The sequence below is a fragment of the Trichosurus vulpecula genome, chromosome 1, assembly GCF_011100635.1.
Source record: "Trichosurus vulpecula isolate mTriVul1 chromosome 1, mTriVul1.pri, whole genome shotgun sequence".
Classification (NCBI taxonomy): domain Eukaryota; kingdom Metazoa; phylum Chordata; class Mammalia; order Diprotodontia; family Phalangeridae; genus Trichosurus; species Trichosurus vulpecula.
The window spans coordinates 71,019,014-71,037,015 of record NC_050573.1 but is presented as its reverse complement, the minus strand read 5'-3'; the positions used below and the strand labels follow the sequence as shown (position 1 = coordinate 71,037,015).

Below are 18,002 nucleotides of genomic sequence, written 5' to 3'. Positions count from 1 at the left end.
AACTTGGGATAAGGTGGTTGTGGTGTGTGGACAGAACACTGGACTTGGAGTAAGAACTAGATGTGAATCCCAGCACCAACAGCACTTTGTTCCAGGAATCCCAGGCAAAACTAAAACATATAGCCTAAGAGGCCCCGCAGGATTCAGAATTGGCCAGGGTATGGCAGAGATGTGGAAGAAAAGATTCACACTTACTCCCTAAGTGTGAGGGATTCAACAATTCAACAACTTTTATTAAGTGCCTATGATGTGCCAGGCACTGGGCCAGGCACTCCGGATACAAAGACAAAAACCAAACAGTCCCTGCCCCCAAGGAGCTTACATTCTATTGGGGAGATACAACATGTACAGGATAAGTAAATACAAAGTAATTTCAGGAGGCAGAGGGAACTAACACCTGGGGGATCGGGAAAGACTTGCCAAGGAGGCGGCACCTGAGCTGAGCCTTGCAAGAGCTCGGGGGCAGGAGGGTGTGCATTCCAGGTGTGGGGGACAACCCGGCAAAGGCACCAAGACAGGAGATGGAATGCCTCGTTCTGCTTAGCTCAGGGAATAGCCAGCAGGCCAGTTTAGAGCACGTGTGAAGGGGGAAGAGAAAGCAACAGCACAAGCACGGTGTTCCTGTTCTGTCTTGTCTTCTCCTCAAACTCCTGGACATGAGTGAGTATAAATACCAGTTCCGTTCTCAACGTCCTTCCTAACCTTGGGTGAACCACTAAATCTCTCTGAGCACCAGACCTGTGCCCCGCTGCTCCCCATCTATAAGATGAAGGGGTTGGCCTGGTCTGAGAGCTACACCAGTGAGGCTGTGTGCCTGCTGACACAGGGAGGAGGATGGTTTGTGTGGATGGAGATCTTGGCTGGAATGCTGGCTTTGCTACTTACTACCTGCCCCTCTGAATGAGTCACTGAACCGATCTGGGCCTCTGACTAATGAGACAGTTGGCCTAGAAAATTTCTAAGGCTTCTTCCAGGAGCTGATCCTAAGGTCCTAAGCTGTTTCTCTTGGAAGCCATCACTACATGCCTTTGAGTACTGGGTCAATCTTTTCATCTGAAGACACATTTCCTATACGTCCACACTGTGCACACTCAGTTGGATGGGCCTTATGCTCTTTGCCAAATTGTCTGTCTCCTTTAGAGAATTATAAAGCACACCACCCTTAAAAAGGGGCTAGGTTATCAGCCCTCTCGCCACCTAAAACACCAAAGGCACGTCTCAGAAATGAAGACATTTCAAAATAACAAGCAGCCTGGAATTTTGTAGCAGGTAAGATACTTACAAATATGTTTTGTTGGGAAAAAAAATGTGCATTTCCCCTGGTACTGTGGCCACTATGTATAAGTTAGCACAAATTATTCCCAAAAGCCCGAACTTGGAAGGCGTGTGTGTGTGTGTGTGTGTGTGTGTGTGTGTGTGTGTGTGTGTGTGTGTGTGTTGGGAGGAGGGGCAGCCTCATCCAGGGGTCAGTCCAACAAAGAACAGTTTTCTAAGGGTCCAGAGTACCAATTCAAATAAGCACTCCTTGAATATGGGCCCTGGAGAATATGTAGCTGCTCGTTTTGACAACATAAATAGAACTATGAAAAGATCTAGGAAAGGTGCTGTTTCAGCCAGGACTGCTACATAAAGAAGGAGATCCCCACAACTCAAGGTCCCCACTGCCCACCCTTCCTCCCCAGCCCTCACTCTCCCCTTTCCACAGCAAGAGTTCTCTGATGTCAACATTCTCTCACTTTTTTGTTTTGAATAGTACTCTCTCTGGCCTATCAACTGTTAAAACATCTTTAAAAAATACATGCAGATTATTCTTGAAATCATTTTCTTGTGAATGGCAGGAAACCACTCAGATCAACGCACAGCCAGATAAAATGAGGCTTGGCCTCAGCTCTGCTTACTCTTTCTCCAAAATGACATATGAAGTACATTTTCTCTCTTCAATTCAATCTAAGATTAAAAAAAGGTGCAGTTTCACTTGAAGTTGAAACCAACACCTTAAACCCCACCCCGCCCCAATAAAACACCAGGAGGAACGTCATCGTGCAATGGCCTCAAACAGCAAGCCAGCACCTTTCTACACAGAGGAACACTAAGGGTCTCCAGTCAACGAGGCAACAACAACCGAAGGGGTCTAATTCCGCCTGTCATGAACCAGCCAGCCACTCCCTTCAGAGTGTCCATGGTTGGTTGTTCAGATACCAGATGCTAAGAAAAATCACATCTGCTTGTGTCTCATCTACATTGCTGGCTTTTCTGAAGAGGCTCATCAGGAGTCAGTGTAAACATGGTCACAGCATCCAGGGGCAAACCCCTGACCCAGACCCTGATCCGAACAAGACCGATCCTTTCCCAAGTCCATGGTCTCTTTCCCTGTCTCTCCTTCCCCAGTTTCAGATCACTTCTTAGCTCATGGCTACCTGGCTCAGTTGTAGGGGATGATGGGAGACATCTTTTGTGGTCTGCAATAAAAACCCCCCAAACTGGTTCAGCTAGGAGTCATTAATAGAGACAACCAAATATACGTCGGCCACATGTCCAGCACCCCAAAAAAAATCAAGGCCTGCCTCCAGTGTACATCACAGGGGGCGACCTAAGGGGTCTCTCTTCTGCTTAAACAAAGTCGGTCGCAGCCACAAAGCGGATGAGTGAATTTCTTCTGTCATCAAACATACATATAAAGCTCTGAGACTTAGTTATGGAATGATTCTCACAATAGTAAGGAGCAAAAGATCAAGCCAACCAGAAAAGAAAGTATTTATTTTGCCAGGCATGCACAGAGGTGCTGGCCACGCATCCCATCTGCCAGGGTGTGGAGCAGCAAACGCACCCAAGGTCCGAGACCAAGCAGAACCCTCAACCTGCCTTCTTCTAAGAGCACAAAGAGCCGTGGGGAGGAAGCTGCAAGACCTCTCCAAGGGACTACAGAGAAGAGCAGAGCAAAGGTAGCAGGGCCTCCCCTTCTCAACCTTGGTGCCCCTCCTCCCCCAGTGCATACCCCAACCCTGTCTGTAGCCCCACCTGAATGACTGACAAGCCTCAGCATGGCCACTGGGAGAGGGAGCAGTAAAAGAAACACGCAAATGGGCTGCTCGTAACACAAACACCCTCAACTTCCAAGACACTCCAGCTAAAACACATTCCCTGCCCACTCAATATACAAATAATATTTAAAAACAACAACAAAAGAAAATGAATGAGATGTTTTTCTCTCCCTCGTATTCAGTGTTACTCAAATCCCATTTCAGTTTGCGGGGAAAAGAACATTTTTTTTAAAGCCACAAATCTAGAAAACCAGTTTGGGGATTTTTTTTTCTTTCCTTCTTTTTCCTTTTTTTTCTTATATTTTTTTAAACAATAAGTATTTATAGAAAGAACTTCACAAAGGTGATTTATATACAGAAATCACAATTCCAAAGGCTGCTTCAGTAGTCAGTGAAATAGCACCTTTTCAAGATGAGAGCTTTTACATGGTTTAAAAATCTGAGTAGTTTTTGCTTTTGTAACGTAACGTTGAACCCTTCCTAGCCTAAGATAAGAGCCAGGCATCCATGTGCTCCGGGAATACAAGCTCTTCTAAAGCATCCAGGTGACATGCAATCTGAGAGGTTACCATCGCTTCCTTTTCCTATTACCGTCAGCAGTGTGTTCAGCAGAGTCGAGGTAGCCTGTGGCCAGACAAGTCTCTCAGATGGTCAAAATTAAATGTAGATGAAAGGAATTCACAGCAAGTTATTGCAGGGAGAAGGAGGAGGGGGGAAAGGAGGGGGCTGTCCACTTGTTCCACAGTTGCCTGGGTGCTTTGCTGGGGTAAAGGGGTCAGAGTGGGGGTGGGGAGTGGGGGAGGTCACGAGATGTTGGTACTAAAATTGTGTTTGTACTAAAACATGTGGCTCTGGGCTCCAGGCTGGTATTGTGACTGCAGGAGGCTCTCCATGAAGGCCAGGTAATCAGGATTCTGTCCATAGTCCTCAGAATTCCGGGCATTGCCCACCCTTGGGCGCTTCGCTGCCTTGGCCTCCTCTCCTGAGGATACTTTCTCTTGTGGAGCACCTGTGCTGACAGACTGCAAAGACAGGAAATACAGCTCTATTAGAGGGTCAGGGCTCAAGGAGAGCCAATGTCTTCAGCCAAGTAGATGGCTACACTGACTCCAACTGCTATCTGAGGGGCGGCCAAGGCCCACTGGCCTTCAACTTAGACAAGTACAGGATTGAGAGCTGTAGGGAGGTGGCAGGCCTCAAACCCTGGTCCTCCTCCAATTCAGGGATCCCTGGCTCTAAGTCCTCAGGCAGACCCTTCCCACACCTTCTCCTTCACTTTCTGCTTCCTGCTCAAAGAAAGCCCAAGGCCCTTTTCCAACGTAGGCAAACACAAGTGGCCTGAATGGTAAAGAGATTTCATAATACCCTGAGGATTGATGGCTGGTGCTAGAAAAGACGGCATCGCCTGTCTTTTCATCTTCTACATTAGTTACTTTGTAAAAGTCCAACAGAGACATTTTAAAAAAGCAGTCAGTGCCTCTGTGTTACCTACCAGTCTAGATTTGACCCTCTTGGGCAGCTCCTCCTCAAGGGTGTAAATATCACCACGCTTCACCATCAGCTGGGAACCATCCTCAAACTCCACCTACAATGGAAGCAGAAACAAAAAATAGGATGCTCTCAGACTGCACGCTCCATGAAGGGAGAGACCACATCTTAGCCAAACTCTGTATCTCCTCCCAGAGCTGTGTACGTAGCATGGACCTAGCATTTGTTGGATGAGTGAAAAAATGGTTGGCTCTTCAACTAGCACAGAAACACTTCAGATCTTAGTCTGAATGTCTTGCCTTCCAGCAGAGATGCCAATCCTAGCGCCTGGGTCACCCAGGACAATAACATCTTCATAGGGTGGCTGCAGTCTGACGTCTAGTTGAGGGAGCAGCTTATCTTCCCTGTTTGTGTGTGCTCAGGGGTCTGGACACCTGGGCTACAGAAAGACTCACTTCACATGACAACTCTGGACTGACCTTAATGGAAGCTATCAGGCAGAAAAGGTCCTTCTGGCTACCCTCAACACTTTCTTTCGAACATGTCACAGACTGAGTGGGGGAGGGGCTGGTGACAAGGTGACACAACTTTGGGGTTGAAGCACGGGTCACAGAGCTTGAGTTCTGCTATTAGCTGTCTGTGTGATCTTCTGAAACTCAGTCTTTCCATCTCTAAGACAATGGGACTGGACTAGGAGGAGCTCTGATGGCCCTTTCTAGCTTTAAATTATATAAAACGATGACTTCTCATTCCTAAGACTCTTTGCAAAAGGATCACTGTTCCTCTGCCATCCTTACGTAGAGCTAATAAGGTGCCATCTTTTGACAAATTGTCTGTTTCCATGCTCTTTCTAGGATGGTTTTTGGTGGTCGTGATGCTAGTTGTCAGCAGTCAAAAGACTACATTTGGCACCGAACTCCTTCAGCCCAGAGGACACACCAGTTATTACTGTCCAGTCTAATGCTATGTCCTCAGGACAGGTACAAGGGAGTAGCTGGGGCCATCACACTACAGTAAGGACACTGGCAAGCTGGAGCACATTTTCCATAGAAGTTGAAGGAAAAATAGGAAGGAGTAGAGATCTAAAAACATTCATGGACTGGTTTAAATGGCTATGTTTAGCTGGAGAAGAGACACCATTCCTGGCATCAAGATTTGAAATGGCAAGCCAAAGAGAGGTTTGTCATGGCAGAGGCAAGACTCAAGGTCACAAACACCACTCCTTATCAGCTTTGCAGAGAGGTGACTAGTTTGGGGATGCTGCAGTGACCCCAGGGAACAGGTTCAGAGGATACCTAGCACTCAGAAGTCTAGGTTAGTTCCTACAGACATTTTATAAAAACTGCTTGTCAGCCTGGGAGGACATTCTATTCCACCATAAAAGCTTCTGGGGTAACCAGGCAGACACTATCAAGTCAAAAATCAAATATCTGAGCATGTACTATATGGGAAGTTATGGGCTAGTTAAAGAAACAGCTGTAATTACTGGGCTATACTGGGATTCCTGCCACTGATCTAGAGACTGAAAGTATCTGAACTTGTGTCACGTGGGATCAAACATCGCTGGACTAACGATCAGAAGAATAAGGTTCTTATCTCTGCCCTTCTATTGATTAAGGGTGACACTGGGCCAGTTACTTCTCTCTGGACCTTAGTTTTCCTGTTTGTGAGATGATGGGATTATATCAGATGTTCTGTCACAGTTGAAAGGGATCTTAGAGACTATAATTTTTTAATAAAATCTAATACTAACATTCAAAAAACCTTAAAGTTGCCATTTGAAATAGAAATGAGGGAGGAAACAAATTTCTCTCCTACGCTTCTGTCACTAGGTGATCACTCTCAGCTAGTCAGTAACTTCTTCCCTTCAAATGGAACATTTTCATCCAAATTAAACAATTTCAGTTACCAAAATATGTTTTTATTTTAGCAAATGGTGGAATAATCAGTCAGGTGTAAAGACCTGGGGTGTTAAACAGTTTCATGCTCCCAACTGCTTTCTCTGCTCACTGATTAGAACATGAATTATGTCTCTGGGAAGAGAAAAGAGATGCTTGTTTCAAAGATAAAGAGTGGAAAGTAATTCTACCTCCAAATCATTAGAGTCCTTCCATTTAGGATGAGGAGTTCTTCTAGATATTGCTTAGAGGAAGGTGGGCTCTGTCTAACACACTCAGCTCATGCCTCATGCACGCAAAGGTAAGAATGAAAATCATTAATAATAAAAAGTAGCTGGTATGTGCCAAGTACTTTGCAAAGTGCTGAGAATACAAAGAAAGGCAAAAACCTAACAGTTCTTGCCCTCAAAGAGCTCACAGTCTAGTAGAGAAAACAACAAGCAGCTAGGTGGCGCTGCAGGGGATAGAACACCAGGAAGACTCATTTTCCTGAGTTCAACTCAGGCCTCAGACAGCTAGTGTGGCCCTGGGCAAGTCACTTAACCCTGTTTGTCTGCTTCAGTTTCTCATCTGTGAAAGAAGCTAGAGAAGAAAATGTCAAAACACTCCAGTATCTTTCAAAGACTGAGACACAACTGAAATGACTGAACAACAGAACTGTGCTATAAGAAAGTATGTGTGTGATGAATACAGAGAAGTATGGAAAAAAAGCTATATGAACTGATGCAGAGCAAAGAGCCAAGAAAACCACATACACAGGAACTGCGACAATCTAAATGGAGAGAACCACCATAAACCAAAACCTCAAAAGTGAATGTATTAAGATTACAAAGATCAAGCATGCCGTGAATGAAGAGAGATGCAAAGACACTCCCCTCCGTGGAGGGGTGTGTGTGTGTGTGTGTGTGTGTGTGTGTGAGATACATGTTGTTGGACTTTGTCACTATGCTGATCAGTTGTGCTGATTATCTTTCCTCTTTAAAAACAGTACTTGTTACATGGGATGGTTCCCTAGGAATGGGAGGGTGAAGGATACTGGGGATAACTGATGATGATGTGAAAGACAGAACACATCAATAGCAACTTATTTTTTAAGCAAGAATGTCAGCAACACCTGGGGTGAATTGGGGTGAATCTCTAGAAATTCCTAAGGGTAATAGGTACTATTTACCCTGAAGTGATCTCCCCTCTAAGCTTTGCTCATTTGCTCTCCTTCAGGATCTAGCTTAAATGTAACCTTTTCTAGGAAACTTCCCCTTGCCCTCCACAGCCCTCTGCTCCTTCCACTCCCTCCCCCCACCTCCCTGCAGGAAGTCAAGTCTCCAGTTTTCCAACCCAGAGCTGTGGTGCCTTCTGCTTTGCATTTGCACATCCTGCCTGCCTGCTACCACTCTTTATGTTACTGCCCTGTAGTCTCTGTAAGACTGTAAATGCCAAGAGGGGCACAAACACACTTTATTAACCTTTTTGTCTCTCAGAGTACATAGCATAAGACCCTACATATAGCAATACTCAATAAATGTGTGTGTAACCGAACCTTTCCCCCCAAAGCACAGGATGGCTCTATGTTCAGGTGCTGGGAGACATACGCAATTTAGATAAGACCAACTACTTGTCCTTATGGAGCTCCTAATGGGAGATAAAACAGAATCAGAAATAGCTATAATACAAAGTATTATATGACAAGTGCACATGTTACTCTCTGGAGAGTGTATAAGCGTGGAAGAACTCACTCACACAGGAAGCAGTTTAGTTGGGATTTAAAGGAGGGGTAGGAATTCAGCAGGTAAAGTAAGGGAAAGAATACTTTCTAGGCCTAGGAAATGATGGGACTAAAAATAAGAAAGAAATGTACAGGGTCTGTTCTAGGACAGAGAGAAGTCTAGATCAGCTTGAAAAGATTACAGAAATTAATGGGAAAGAAATCTGAAATATAACAAACATCCAGAAGTACTACTTTCTGAATTGTCACCAAACTATGATGAATCCACTGTCAGTGACAAAATGACAAAGGAAGGAATAACTTAGTGTGGTCAGTTCTAACTTCAGGACCTTCTAAATTATAGTGGCCAAGTGCTGTTTCGGCTTTGCTTCATTCCAAGTTGGAATGGTGCAGCTTGGAGAGATTCCTATGGTGCCGGGCCACGAAGCAGTCTCCAGGAGTGCGAGGCTTCTGCTGTTCCCACCTCTCCTTGGAACAGACTGACCCCGACTGGAATTCATCAATTACACAAGTTTATGTCACTCACTGGCCTCACTGTTAACCAAGGGAAGGTATATCATATGCTACAGAACCTCAGAGCTGGGAGAATTCTTAAGAGATGATCTAGTTGAATCCTATCAATTTAAACAAATGAAATGTAGAAAGGGGCAGTAATCCACCCGAGGTCACACAACTAGCTGATGGCTGAGCTAGAACTGAGGCTGCATCTTCTTGGACTCCCGAGTCAATATTCTTCCCATAGTACCATGCAGCCCCCAACTATCAAAACTGGTCTGGGCTAGTCTGGAGACTTCATCTCTTCTCCCCCACCTATAAAGGCATGAAATCCTTACATTCTCTCCTGGATCCCAAAACGCAGGGTCAGCATCTGGTACGTCACTGTGGAAAAGTTACTGATCCCAGTTTAATTGCTGAATGCTAGGATTCTTAAAATTATAGTGCGAATGAAGCAGCGTACTATGGCCAAGCAGAGAGGTGGTAGTATCTCTCTGATATGTTCCTAAAGGACCTTACAAAGTTGTCCTGGGAGTTTATCGCAGAGGACAATTTTGCTGGAATGACATTAAGACCTGGGAAAGACCTTAGAAGTCATCAAGTCCAAATCCTTAATTGTATAGATGAGGAAACTAGAGCCCAGGGAGGGAAGGGTCACCAAGTAAACCCAGCCCTTCTGACTCCAAACAAAGACTCTTTCTTCTCTACTCCAAGAGACAAAAGGGCGTAAATAGTGAAAAAACAAAACAGAACAGTTTGATGGAATACCCATTGAGATAAAGCCAACAAATGACGAGCTGCCACCTGGGAGAACTTGTCTATTTAGTGCCTCTTTAGAGAGAACCTGATGGATTATAAAGTGCTTTCTTCACAATGATACCGGAAAACAAATGGCATATTAGTCCCATACTACAGGCAGGAAATGAAAGCTTTGAGAGGCGCCTTGCCTATCGGTGCAGGGCTAGCCCTTCTGGCTGCGGCGCACTACGCGCATGCTATTAATTAGTGTGCTCATCTGTTTCCAACTTCTTCCCCAAACTTTCATCTAGCCCATATTCTTTGCCATTTTTCCTCTAGAAAGGCCAACAGAGCTAACAGAAGTGAACTCTCTTCCATAGGTACAGTCAGGACCAGGAAGGGCTGGGGAAAGGTCAGCTCTGGGTCATCCGAGCTTCCTCAGCAGATCAGGACCAATGTACATGTGAGTCTCCAGCACCAGATCCGGCACAGGGACAAAGATGGTTCCACACCATTAACAAGCCTGACTTAGACTTTTCTTATTGAGCGAGCACCTACACCAGGCCTGTGGCTGAAATGCAAACATTCAGCTCCAAGATTTTGGCATGATTTTAATTTCTCAGACCTAATCAGAATAGCCCAAAATACCTCTGAAGACTGAACCATTCATTTATTGTCTGGGAAACATTTCTTACCATGAGTTGCTTGGCTGGTAATACATACTATACCCGAACTCCTGAGTCACTCAAAAAGAAAAAACATGTAAGAAATGTGAGGAGGAGTTTTGTTTCCACAGAACTAAAGGTGTGCTTCCCTGCCCTCCCCCACCCCAGCTTTAGCAGAGACCAGGCCTCAAGGTCTGTCAGAGGCTTGTATGCACGTGCATACTTTTTAAGAAGGCAGTCTAGGGAATTAGAGAGACCAAACCCACTTGAACCAGTTCAAGCTTATTATCTAGGGTATGGTCTTGGTCAAGAATCCAGGCCTACTGATTTGCATAATTTGCATATGTTAAAGAGGGAAAGTAGGGGAAGTAAAAGAATATAGTTTAATCCTAAACTAAGACAAGGAAAATCTAATGAACTTCACTTTTGCTTCTGTATCCTTATTATCCTATTTATATAAATTGTATAACCTAGGAAAACTATGTAAAAAAAAACAAAAACTGTAAACTAACCATGACTCTAGCAGGAGTGGAGGGAATGGTTACCCCTGCTCCTGCAGCTATATCGGTGTGAGTGTTCCCTCGAGCACCACACCTGCTCTCTCGGGGAGTGTAATAAAATGTCTTCCTCTGCCCACTCTGGTCTTGAGTTCTTTGGGTGAGAATGGGCAAATCACATGGATTTTCCTAAGGTCAAGTGAAGGAAAGCAACAGGCAGCGGAAGCTCGCCAGACTTACTCTTGGATCTTGTCTTGAGGCGTCCTGTGATCCCCACTGCAGTGTTAAGAGGGCTACCACTCTGCATTCCCTTGGGGAACCCTGTGGTCTGCACGGCCTTCTTAAGGGGCATCATGTGGGACTTCCGGCCCTGTCTTGGGAGCCTTGTGATCTTACTGCCATCCTAAGGGGCCATCACTTGGGTCCTCCTTAGGGTCTGACCCCTAGGAGGCCCTGTGATCCCCACAGATTAAGGGATGGCTACCACTTGGTCTTCCTCTGGGAATCCTATGGTCTGTACAGCCTTCCCTAGGGATTATCACAGGGTTCTTCCTCAGGACTTTGGCCCTGCCTAGGAAGTCCAATGATCCCCAAAACCACGTTTCTCACAAACAGAAAACAGTTCCATAAATACAGACTAAACTAGCCTACATCTCTAAAGGGAAGACAAAAAGAGGAAACTTGCTTCCTGGCACCAGATTTTTCAAGGAAAAAAAAATTTAAAGAATATGAAACTAGAAAGGATCAGAGGAGACAGGCACAAGGGTCTCCTCAGCTCAAAAGAAAGCACTTAAGTTTGAAACAAAATAAAACAAAATTTAAAAGTCAGAAAAGTCAGCTAGTCTTCTAAGGGCAAATGAAACAAACCCAAGGACAATGGTCACTCAAAGAAGACCCTTGGGTCTGGGATTCAAATTGTGAGGACTCCAAAATGGCCAATCTCTAGAGCCAGTGAGACTGGGCTTCCTCTCTCTGGTTCTTAATTTGAATGAGGTGATCTTTATGGCTACTTCCAGTTGTTCAATTCTAGATTCTTTAGCAGTAACTTCTCTGAAGGTCCAGCGAAAAGACCCATTTTAGGAATGAAGCATTTTTAAAGTTGGAAGGGTCATAGACCACATGGACTCCTTCTCCTTGATTTTACAGGTAATGGCTTAATCTTCTGTCACCACACACACACACCCCTAGTCTGATGACAGGAAAAAAAAAAACAAGCAAAAGAGAGTATCTAGACTATTCTAACACCTGTAGTTGGCAACCTCTACAACAAAAGGAAGGAGGAAAACCCCCTTTTCCTAAAAGTATTTCACAAAGACAATACCAACTAGAAATTCAGTTGCTTAACAAGATCTTCTTTTAAAATGCAAATAGATCTTGGGCACACTAAACCCATCAGCCATTCACACTTTAGTGCTGGTGAATTAGTTTAATCTGACTGTTTTCCTCTTAACATCTGGCTGATTGCTGACATTGAGGCAATGGGAGTTTTGATTAAAGGTAGGGTGTGTGTGTGTGTGTGTGTGTGTGTGTGTGTGTGTGTGTGAGAGAGAGAGAGAGAGAGAGAGAGAGAGAGAGAGAGAGAGAGAGAGAGATTAGAAGTCCTACTCCAATCCAATAGTGAGGACCTGACACCAAGTTCTACCAGGAAGGGGAATAAAAAAATTCCCTAGGTATGTACACTGAAATTATATATTAAAAAAAAGTACCTTCAATGTAGGAAGAATAGTAATGATATCAAGAAATTCATAGGAGCTGGTAATAAAACCCAAAGATACTTCCATATAAGTACATTGAGTAATAATAAGCATGATAAACTAGAGACCTCATAGGCATCACTGAGATTTGATGAGATGAGACTCACTACTGGAACATGACCCTGGAAAGGTATAATCTTATTTAAAATAACAGGACAGGCAAAAGGGAAGACCGAGTAGCAATTAATGAATCAACAAGCATTTTGTTAAGAGCCTACTATGTGCCAGGTGCTAGGAGCCGGGGTTACAAAGGCCAAAGTGGAAACAAGTCCCTGCCCCCAAGAGGTTTACAGTCTAGCCAAGGGAGACCACGTTTACGCATACAAGTAGATACAAAATAGATACCTGGCAGTTTGGGGAATTCAGAAAATGCTTCAAATGGAAGTTCAGACCAGGAATGGAGGACAGCCAGGGCAAAGGCAGAGAGAGGTGGGATACCGAGTGACATGTGTGAGGCCAGAAAAGCTAGTTTGGCCGGATTACTGTGTGCATGCAATAAGACTGGAAAGGTAGGGTGAGGCTTAGAAGGCATGAAATGCTAAACCAAGGATACTCATGTTTGATCTGGGCAGTAATAGAGAGGGAATTCTTATGTCCCCAGTCCTGGATACTGTGTCCTTCTAAGTGTTCCTTTAGAACCACGTATAAGGCTTGGCCTATTAAATTATTAAATTTCATCTTGTTAGAGTTGGCTCAACTTTCTAGCCTGTTAATATCTTTTTAGGATCCTATCATCCAACCTTTTAACTATCATTTCCAGTATTATGTCATCTGCAGATCTAACAAGCCTGTCACTAAAGATCACTTGGGCAATGCAACAGAAACCTTCTAAGTCAACATGGATCCCTTAAGAACTACTCTTTTTGGATCTTGCTATTCATTCAATTCCCAATCCATTTAATAATACCCACCATATGTTGCCCACATTTTTCCATCTCGTCCACAAGAACAGAATAAGAAATTGTCAAATGCTTAAATTTAGGTAAATTGTATCTATAACACTCCTCTGATCAACCAATTGGCTAACCCTACAAAAAAGTATATGAAATTAGGCTGTCAAGACTTTTTCTTAATGAAGCCATTATTTTATGATCATTCTTCCTTTTTCTAGACCTTTCTCAGCCATGTTTTACCAAGAATCAATTCAAATCACTGTTCTGTCTGTAATTTGCAGATTTCATTCTCTTATCTTTTTTGGGAAATTGAGGCAGCATTTGCTCCTTATCCAATTCTGCAATACCTCTTCCCATTCTCTAAAGTCTTTCAAAGACCCCTGACAGTGACTCAACAGTCATATATACCAGTTGATTTTTTTTGTGTTTCTGAGTACAGAGTTCTCCTGGGTCTGGAGAATAGTCACTGAAAACAGTAACTTTGGATAATTTTACTAGTTCCCCAACTCTGTTAGCTATCAGATTTCTAGGAGCCATTTTTGTCATGTCCTTTCTAGTCTAATGACCATTTTCCTTGGTAGAGAAAAGAGAAGCAAAATAAGGGATAAGTAGTTCTAACTTCTCTCCATGATCCTTTATCATCCCATTCACCCTGAGTAGCAGTTCTTTCTCTTAATAAAACTGAAAGCCATAAATATAATGACTGAGGCTGACTGAATAAAAGATAAGAAAATGCACCACCCTCTTCCATCTTTGCAGAGGTGGGGGACTGTAGGTATGGAACACTAAATATACTGTCAGACTTGACTGATGTTTTGACTGGCTTCAATTACATGCATTTTCCTTCTCTTTGTTTATTCATCCTTACAAAAAATGGTTCACTGAGGTAAGGGAGTTAAGGTGTTGTATAAACAAATTATATCAACAAAATTTTTTTTAATCTGTCAGTGAATTCCCCATGTAGCCATCTCTTTAGATGGCTCCCCTTTGTGTCTTCAGTTTCACTGCAGCAAATTTCTCATGCCCCTTAGAATGACAACTTCTATAGAATTATAAGCCACAGCATCTTTTCTATCCCTCCTTTCAACCCTCTGAGATTTGTTCTCCAAAATCTAGGATGCATGCCAGGATATTCCCAACTTTCCTCTCTTAATCCATGGCAACTTCTAATGTGTAGTAGTAACTTCCTCACAAAGTTCCTATCAGCCCCATTCCAAAGCAACCACATGATCCATAAGAATTTTATTTTCCCTTATTGGTTTTTCTACTTTTCAAAGAAGGAAACTGTTAGATGCTCTGATTCTGCAAAGAGAGAGATCAGATATCTGCACATCTGAATTACCCATTACTACTACATCATGTTGCTGCGATAGGCTTGTAAACTGTTTCCTAAACCTCTCATCTATGTCCTCTGTCTGACCAGACTGTCTGTAGCACACTGCAGTGACAGTATGGCACCCATTCACCCAAATACTTTCCACCATGCTTCTTCCCCAACTCCTCCAAACTGTGTGGATTTACAGTGCTACCTTAACATAGCTGCCAGCATTATTTTCTTAAAGCGTAATGTCATGCTCTTAGGCAATAAAGTCCAGTAGCTCCTACTGTCTCCAAGATCAAATATGAATACCCTTGGTTTAGCATCGAAGGCCCTTACCGCCTGATCCCAGCCTACCTTTCTTTTCAGCCTAAGGGCATACATGCAATAGTCCAGCCAAACTAGCTTTGCCAGGTAGCTATGCTGTAAATATATGTACATGTAAATGTGGTCTCCCTTGGCTACACTGTAAACCTCTTGGGGGCAGGACCTGTTTTCACTTTGGCCTTTGTATCCCCAATGACTAGACCATGTACTCTGGCTTGGTCAGCTCACATGAAATAATGGGTTTATTTCAGAGTAACATGTTTTAGGAGGGATATTAAAAAGCTGGGATATGTCCAAAGAGAAAAACTTAGATCACAGAAACACAGAATTTTTGAGTTGGAATAGAATGCAGTGGCCATCTTGATAGTCTCTGCTCATCCCCAAAGACTTTCTTCTACAGTGCACCAGACAAAGCATAATCCAATCATCACCTGAAAGCCTACAGTGGGGGAGAAGCCCTGATATCTTGTGGCAGCTGATTTCACTCTGGGAGAGCTCCTCCTCACCCCCAAGCCTTGATTGGCCTCCTTATAACTTCTCTCCACTATTTTCGCTTCTCACCTCTGGGGCCAAGAAGACTAAGTCTAGTTTCTTTTCCACATGACAGCCCTTCAAATATTTGAACAAAGTCACTATGCTTCTCCCTGTTTTCTCATTCAACAAGATAAATGCCCCCAGACCCTTCAACTGATCCTCACGTGGTATGGACTCAAGGTCCTTCACCAACCTGGGGTTGCTGGGAATTAGAAACAGGAAGATAATCAGCTGAGGAGGGATAACAGAGAGCTACTCTGGAACACAACTGGGGAGAGCTTTCAGTAGTCACAGGGCACTGACCACATACCTGGGCATGGGAGAGAGGACAGAAAGGTAATTGGGAGTCTAACTAAATCACATGCAACCTCAAGTAGAAAAGTCCTTAGAGAGCGAGACCTACTTCCTTTTATAGATGAGGTACAGTGATTCACCCACGGGAGAACAAAGACTAGAACCCAGGTTCTCTGACTCCAAGTCTTCCTACTTGGAGGGTTTCTTAAGGCCACACATCCAATTTGATGACCAAAATAAAGCTGGGTAATTTTAACATTGTGAAATGGTAACAAAATCAGTGCTACTCTCCAAGTTGTCACCTACTACAAATTTTAAATTCCCAAAGAGATGCCAACCCTGACAATCCTAGCTTGGAGAACACAAATTAACATCAGCTTAAACTAAATACAATTACAACAGCAAATACGCTATTAGAATAACTACACAGAACATTCAAACCCAATGCAAATTATATGGGACGGTGTGCTGTGTGGAGTTGTTTCTACTCAAGCTCCTCTTCATCAGCACAGGGCTGTGCGAATAATCTTCATCGTCTTATTTGAATAAGTGGACCGCCCCATTATGTAGACGTTTTTTGTCTCCAGCAGCTCCTGAGGTCTTTGCACTCGGCCCAGGCACAAATGAAAAGAATCAAGAAGAGCTATACATCTCAGGGCTGGCTGGCCCAACCCTAAGGTAGGACCCAGAGTTTGCCCAAGGTGCTCATTTATCAGAGAGAACAAAGAAACTGCTCGCTTCCAGTTAAGGAGTAGGGTTTTCCTCACTGTGTCCTGTCATGAATTTAGATCTTTAATAGGACAAGGCATGCTTTTCATTAGAGCACCAATATGATGCCAATACCCTAATGGCATTCCACCCCCAACCCTCCTTTCCAGACTCACTTCAGAGGGCTGTACATTTTGCCACAAAGAGCACCTAGGACCCTCAGGCTGCAGTGAGGCCACAGAGGTGCTACATACAGGGCAATGCAGACCTGGAAGGCAAGCAAAGAGAACAAGATGGCCACTCTTTTCTCCTTACTGTGGTATCTCAAGGCTGGGTGATTTCACTGGTGCAGGTCCACCTAACCACCAGTGTAGATCACAAACCATCCAGACCCTGCTGGGCAGTCTGGGTGAGCGGTGGTGTCAAAAAAGGAAAAAAAAAGTCATTCAGGGACCAGTTTTGTAGTGATGAGCTTTTCTGGGCTCGGCCAATTCTTAGACACACTGACTGGCACTACCTAAGATTTGTTAGCTTGGTAGAAGCTGCCGGAGCTTGTGTTCTGTGGCCATCGCTTTGAAAAGCCCAGCATAAGTGCCATGCTGTGATGGGGCACAGGAAGAGGATTTGAGTGAAAGATTCATTCTTGACAGCTGAAAAACAATCCCTCGGTCATTATTCTCCATTATCAATGACTTTTCTGAATACTCCAAAAACAGACTGTCTTCTCTCTCATTCTGTCTACTCTGCCCCCTGCCGCCCCCCAATCAACCCAGGTCTTAGGGAGTGGTAAACAAGATTGTGATAGATTTCTTCCTTCTTACCTGATAAATGTGACTGATCACAGCTGAAATGAACTTGGCTTTATAGATATTTCCATCAGTCCACCGGAGCTGAACAAACTCCCCTTCAGGAGGGGGTCCCAGCTGGATACAATCTCTGCTCTGTTGATAAAACAATACAGTTTAAAAGGCAATGCACACATATCCCTAAGGTGGAAAGCCACACGTAAACAAGTCTTTGCCTATTGCTATCCATTTGTGCTCAAGATTTAATACTACCCAACACTTACAATTGTGGCCAAGGTGATTCTGGTGATAACAATAAACTACCATTTTCTAAAAAGAATAGCTTCATTTGAGGTAAGTAGTATTTATCTTTGTATCTCTCCCAATGCCTACCCCAAGGATTTTGGTAAATTAATCACTAAGTAAATGCTTATTTACTGAAAGAATTAAAATATATACATATATATTGTTTTAAATAAAATGAGGAGTTAATTGGATCAGTAAAAGATTAAATGCTATCATCCCCTCAAGCTCACAAGCCTGACAGGTCAGAGAATCAGGAACTGTGATAAGACACTTGGGTAGCAAGCTCAACATAGTAAACAGAATCCTTGCCCTTGGTGAGCTACTGTCGGCAGAACGGTCCTTTTTTACGTCTCGTGTAATTACTGAATATTGTCTTGCTTGAATTTTGTGTAAAACGAAGGAATAGTTTGAAGGTGCAGAAAGGTGGATGTCTGAAGGTAAAGAAGAGGTCATAGTACAATGCTCCTGAAGGCAACAAGGGAAAAGACACATGGTGCCAGTCTTCACTTTCCCAACTTTTCCCAAGCAGTTTCTTAGC

At 43.7% G+C, this 18,002-nt stretch overlaps 1 protein-coding gene across 2 annotated transcripts in view; it reads right to left on the bottom strand.

The window, feature by feature from the left end:
- Window positions 1-205: 205 nt before the first annotated feature.
- Window positions 206-18,002, bottom strand: part of KDM4B (lysine demethylase 4B) — a 277,035-nt gene continuing 259,238 nt past the window's right edge. For both annotated transcript variants that reach the window (XM_036755284.1, XM_036755292.1), the window contains 3 exons: window positions 17,195-17,314; window positions 4,534-4,626; window positions 206-4,063 (listed from right to left, as the gene is read on the bottom strand). In XM_036755284.1, the coding sequence (XP_036611179.1) occupies window positions 3,878-4,063; window positions 4,534-4,626; window positions 17,195-17,314 (399 nt within the window). In that variant the 3' untranslated portion in view covers window positions 206-3,877. The remainder of the gene's footprint in view (window positions 4,064-4,533; window positions 4,627-17,194; window positions 17,315-18,002) is intronic.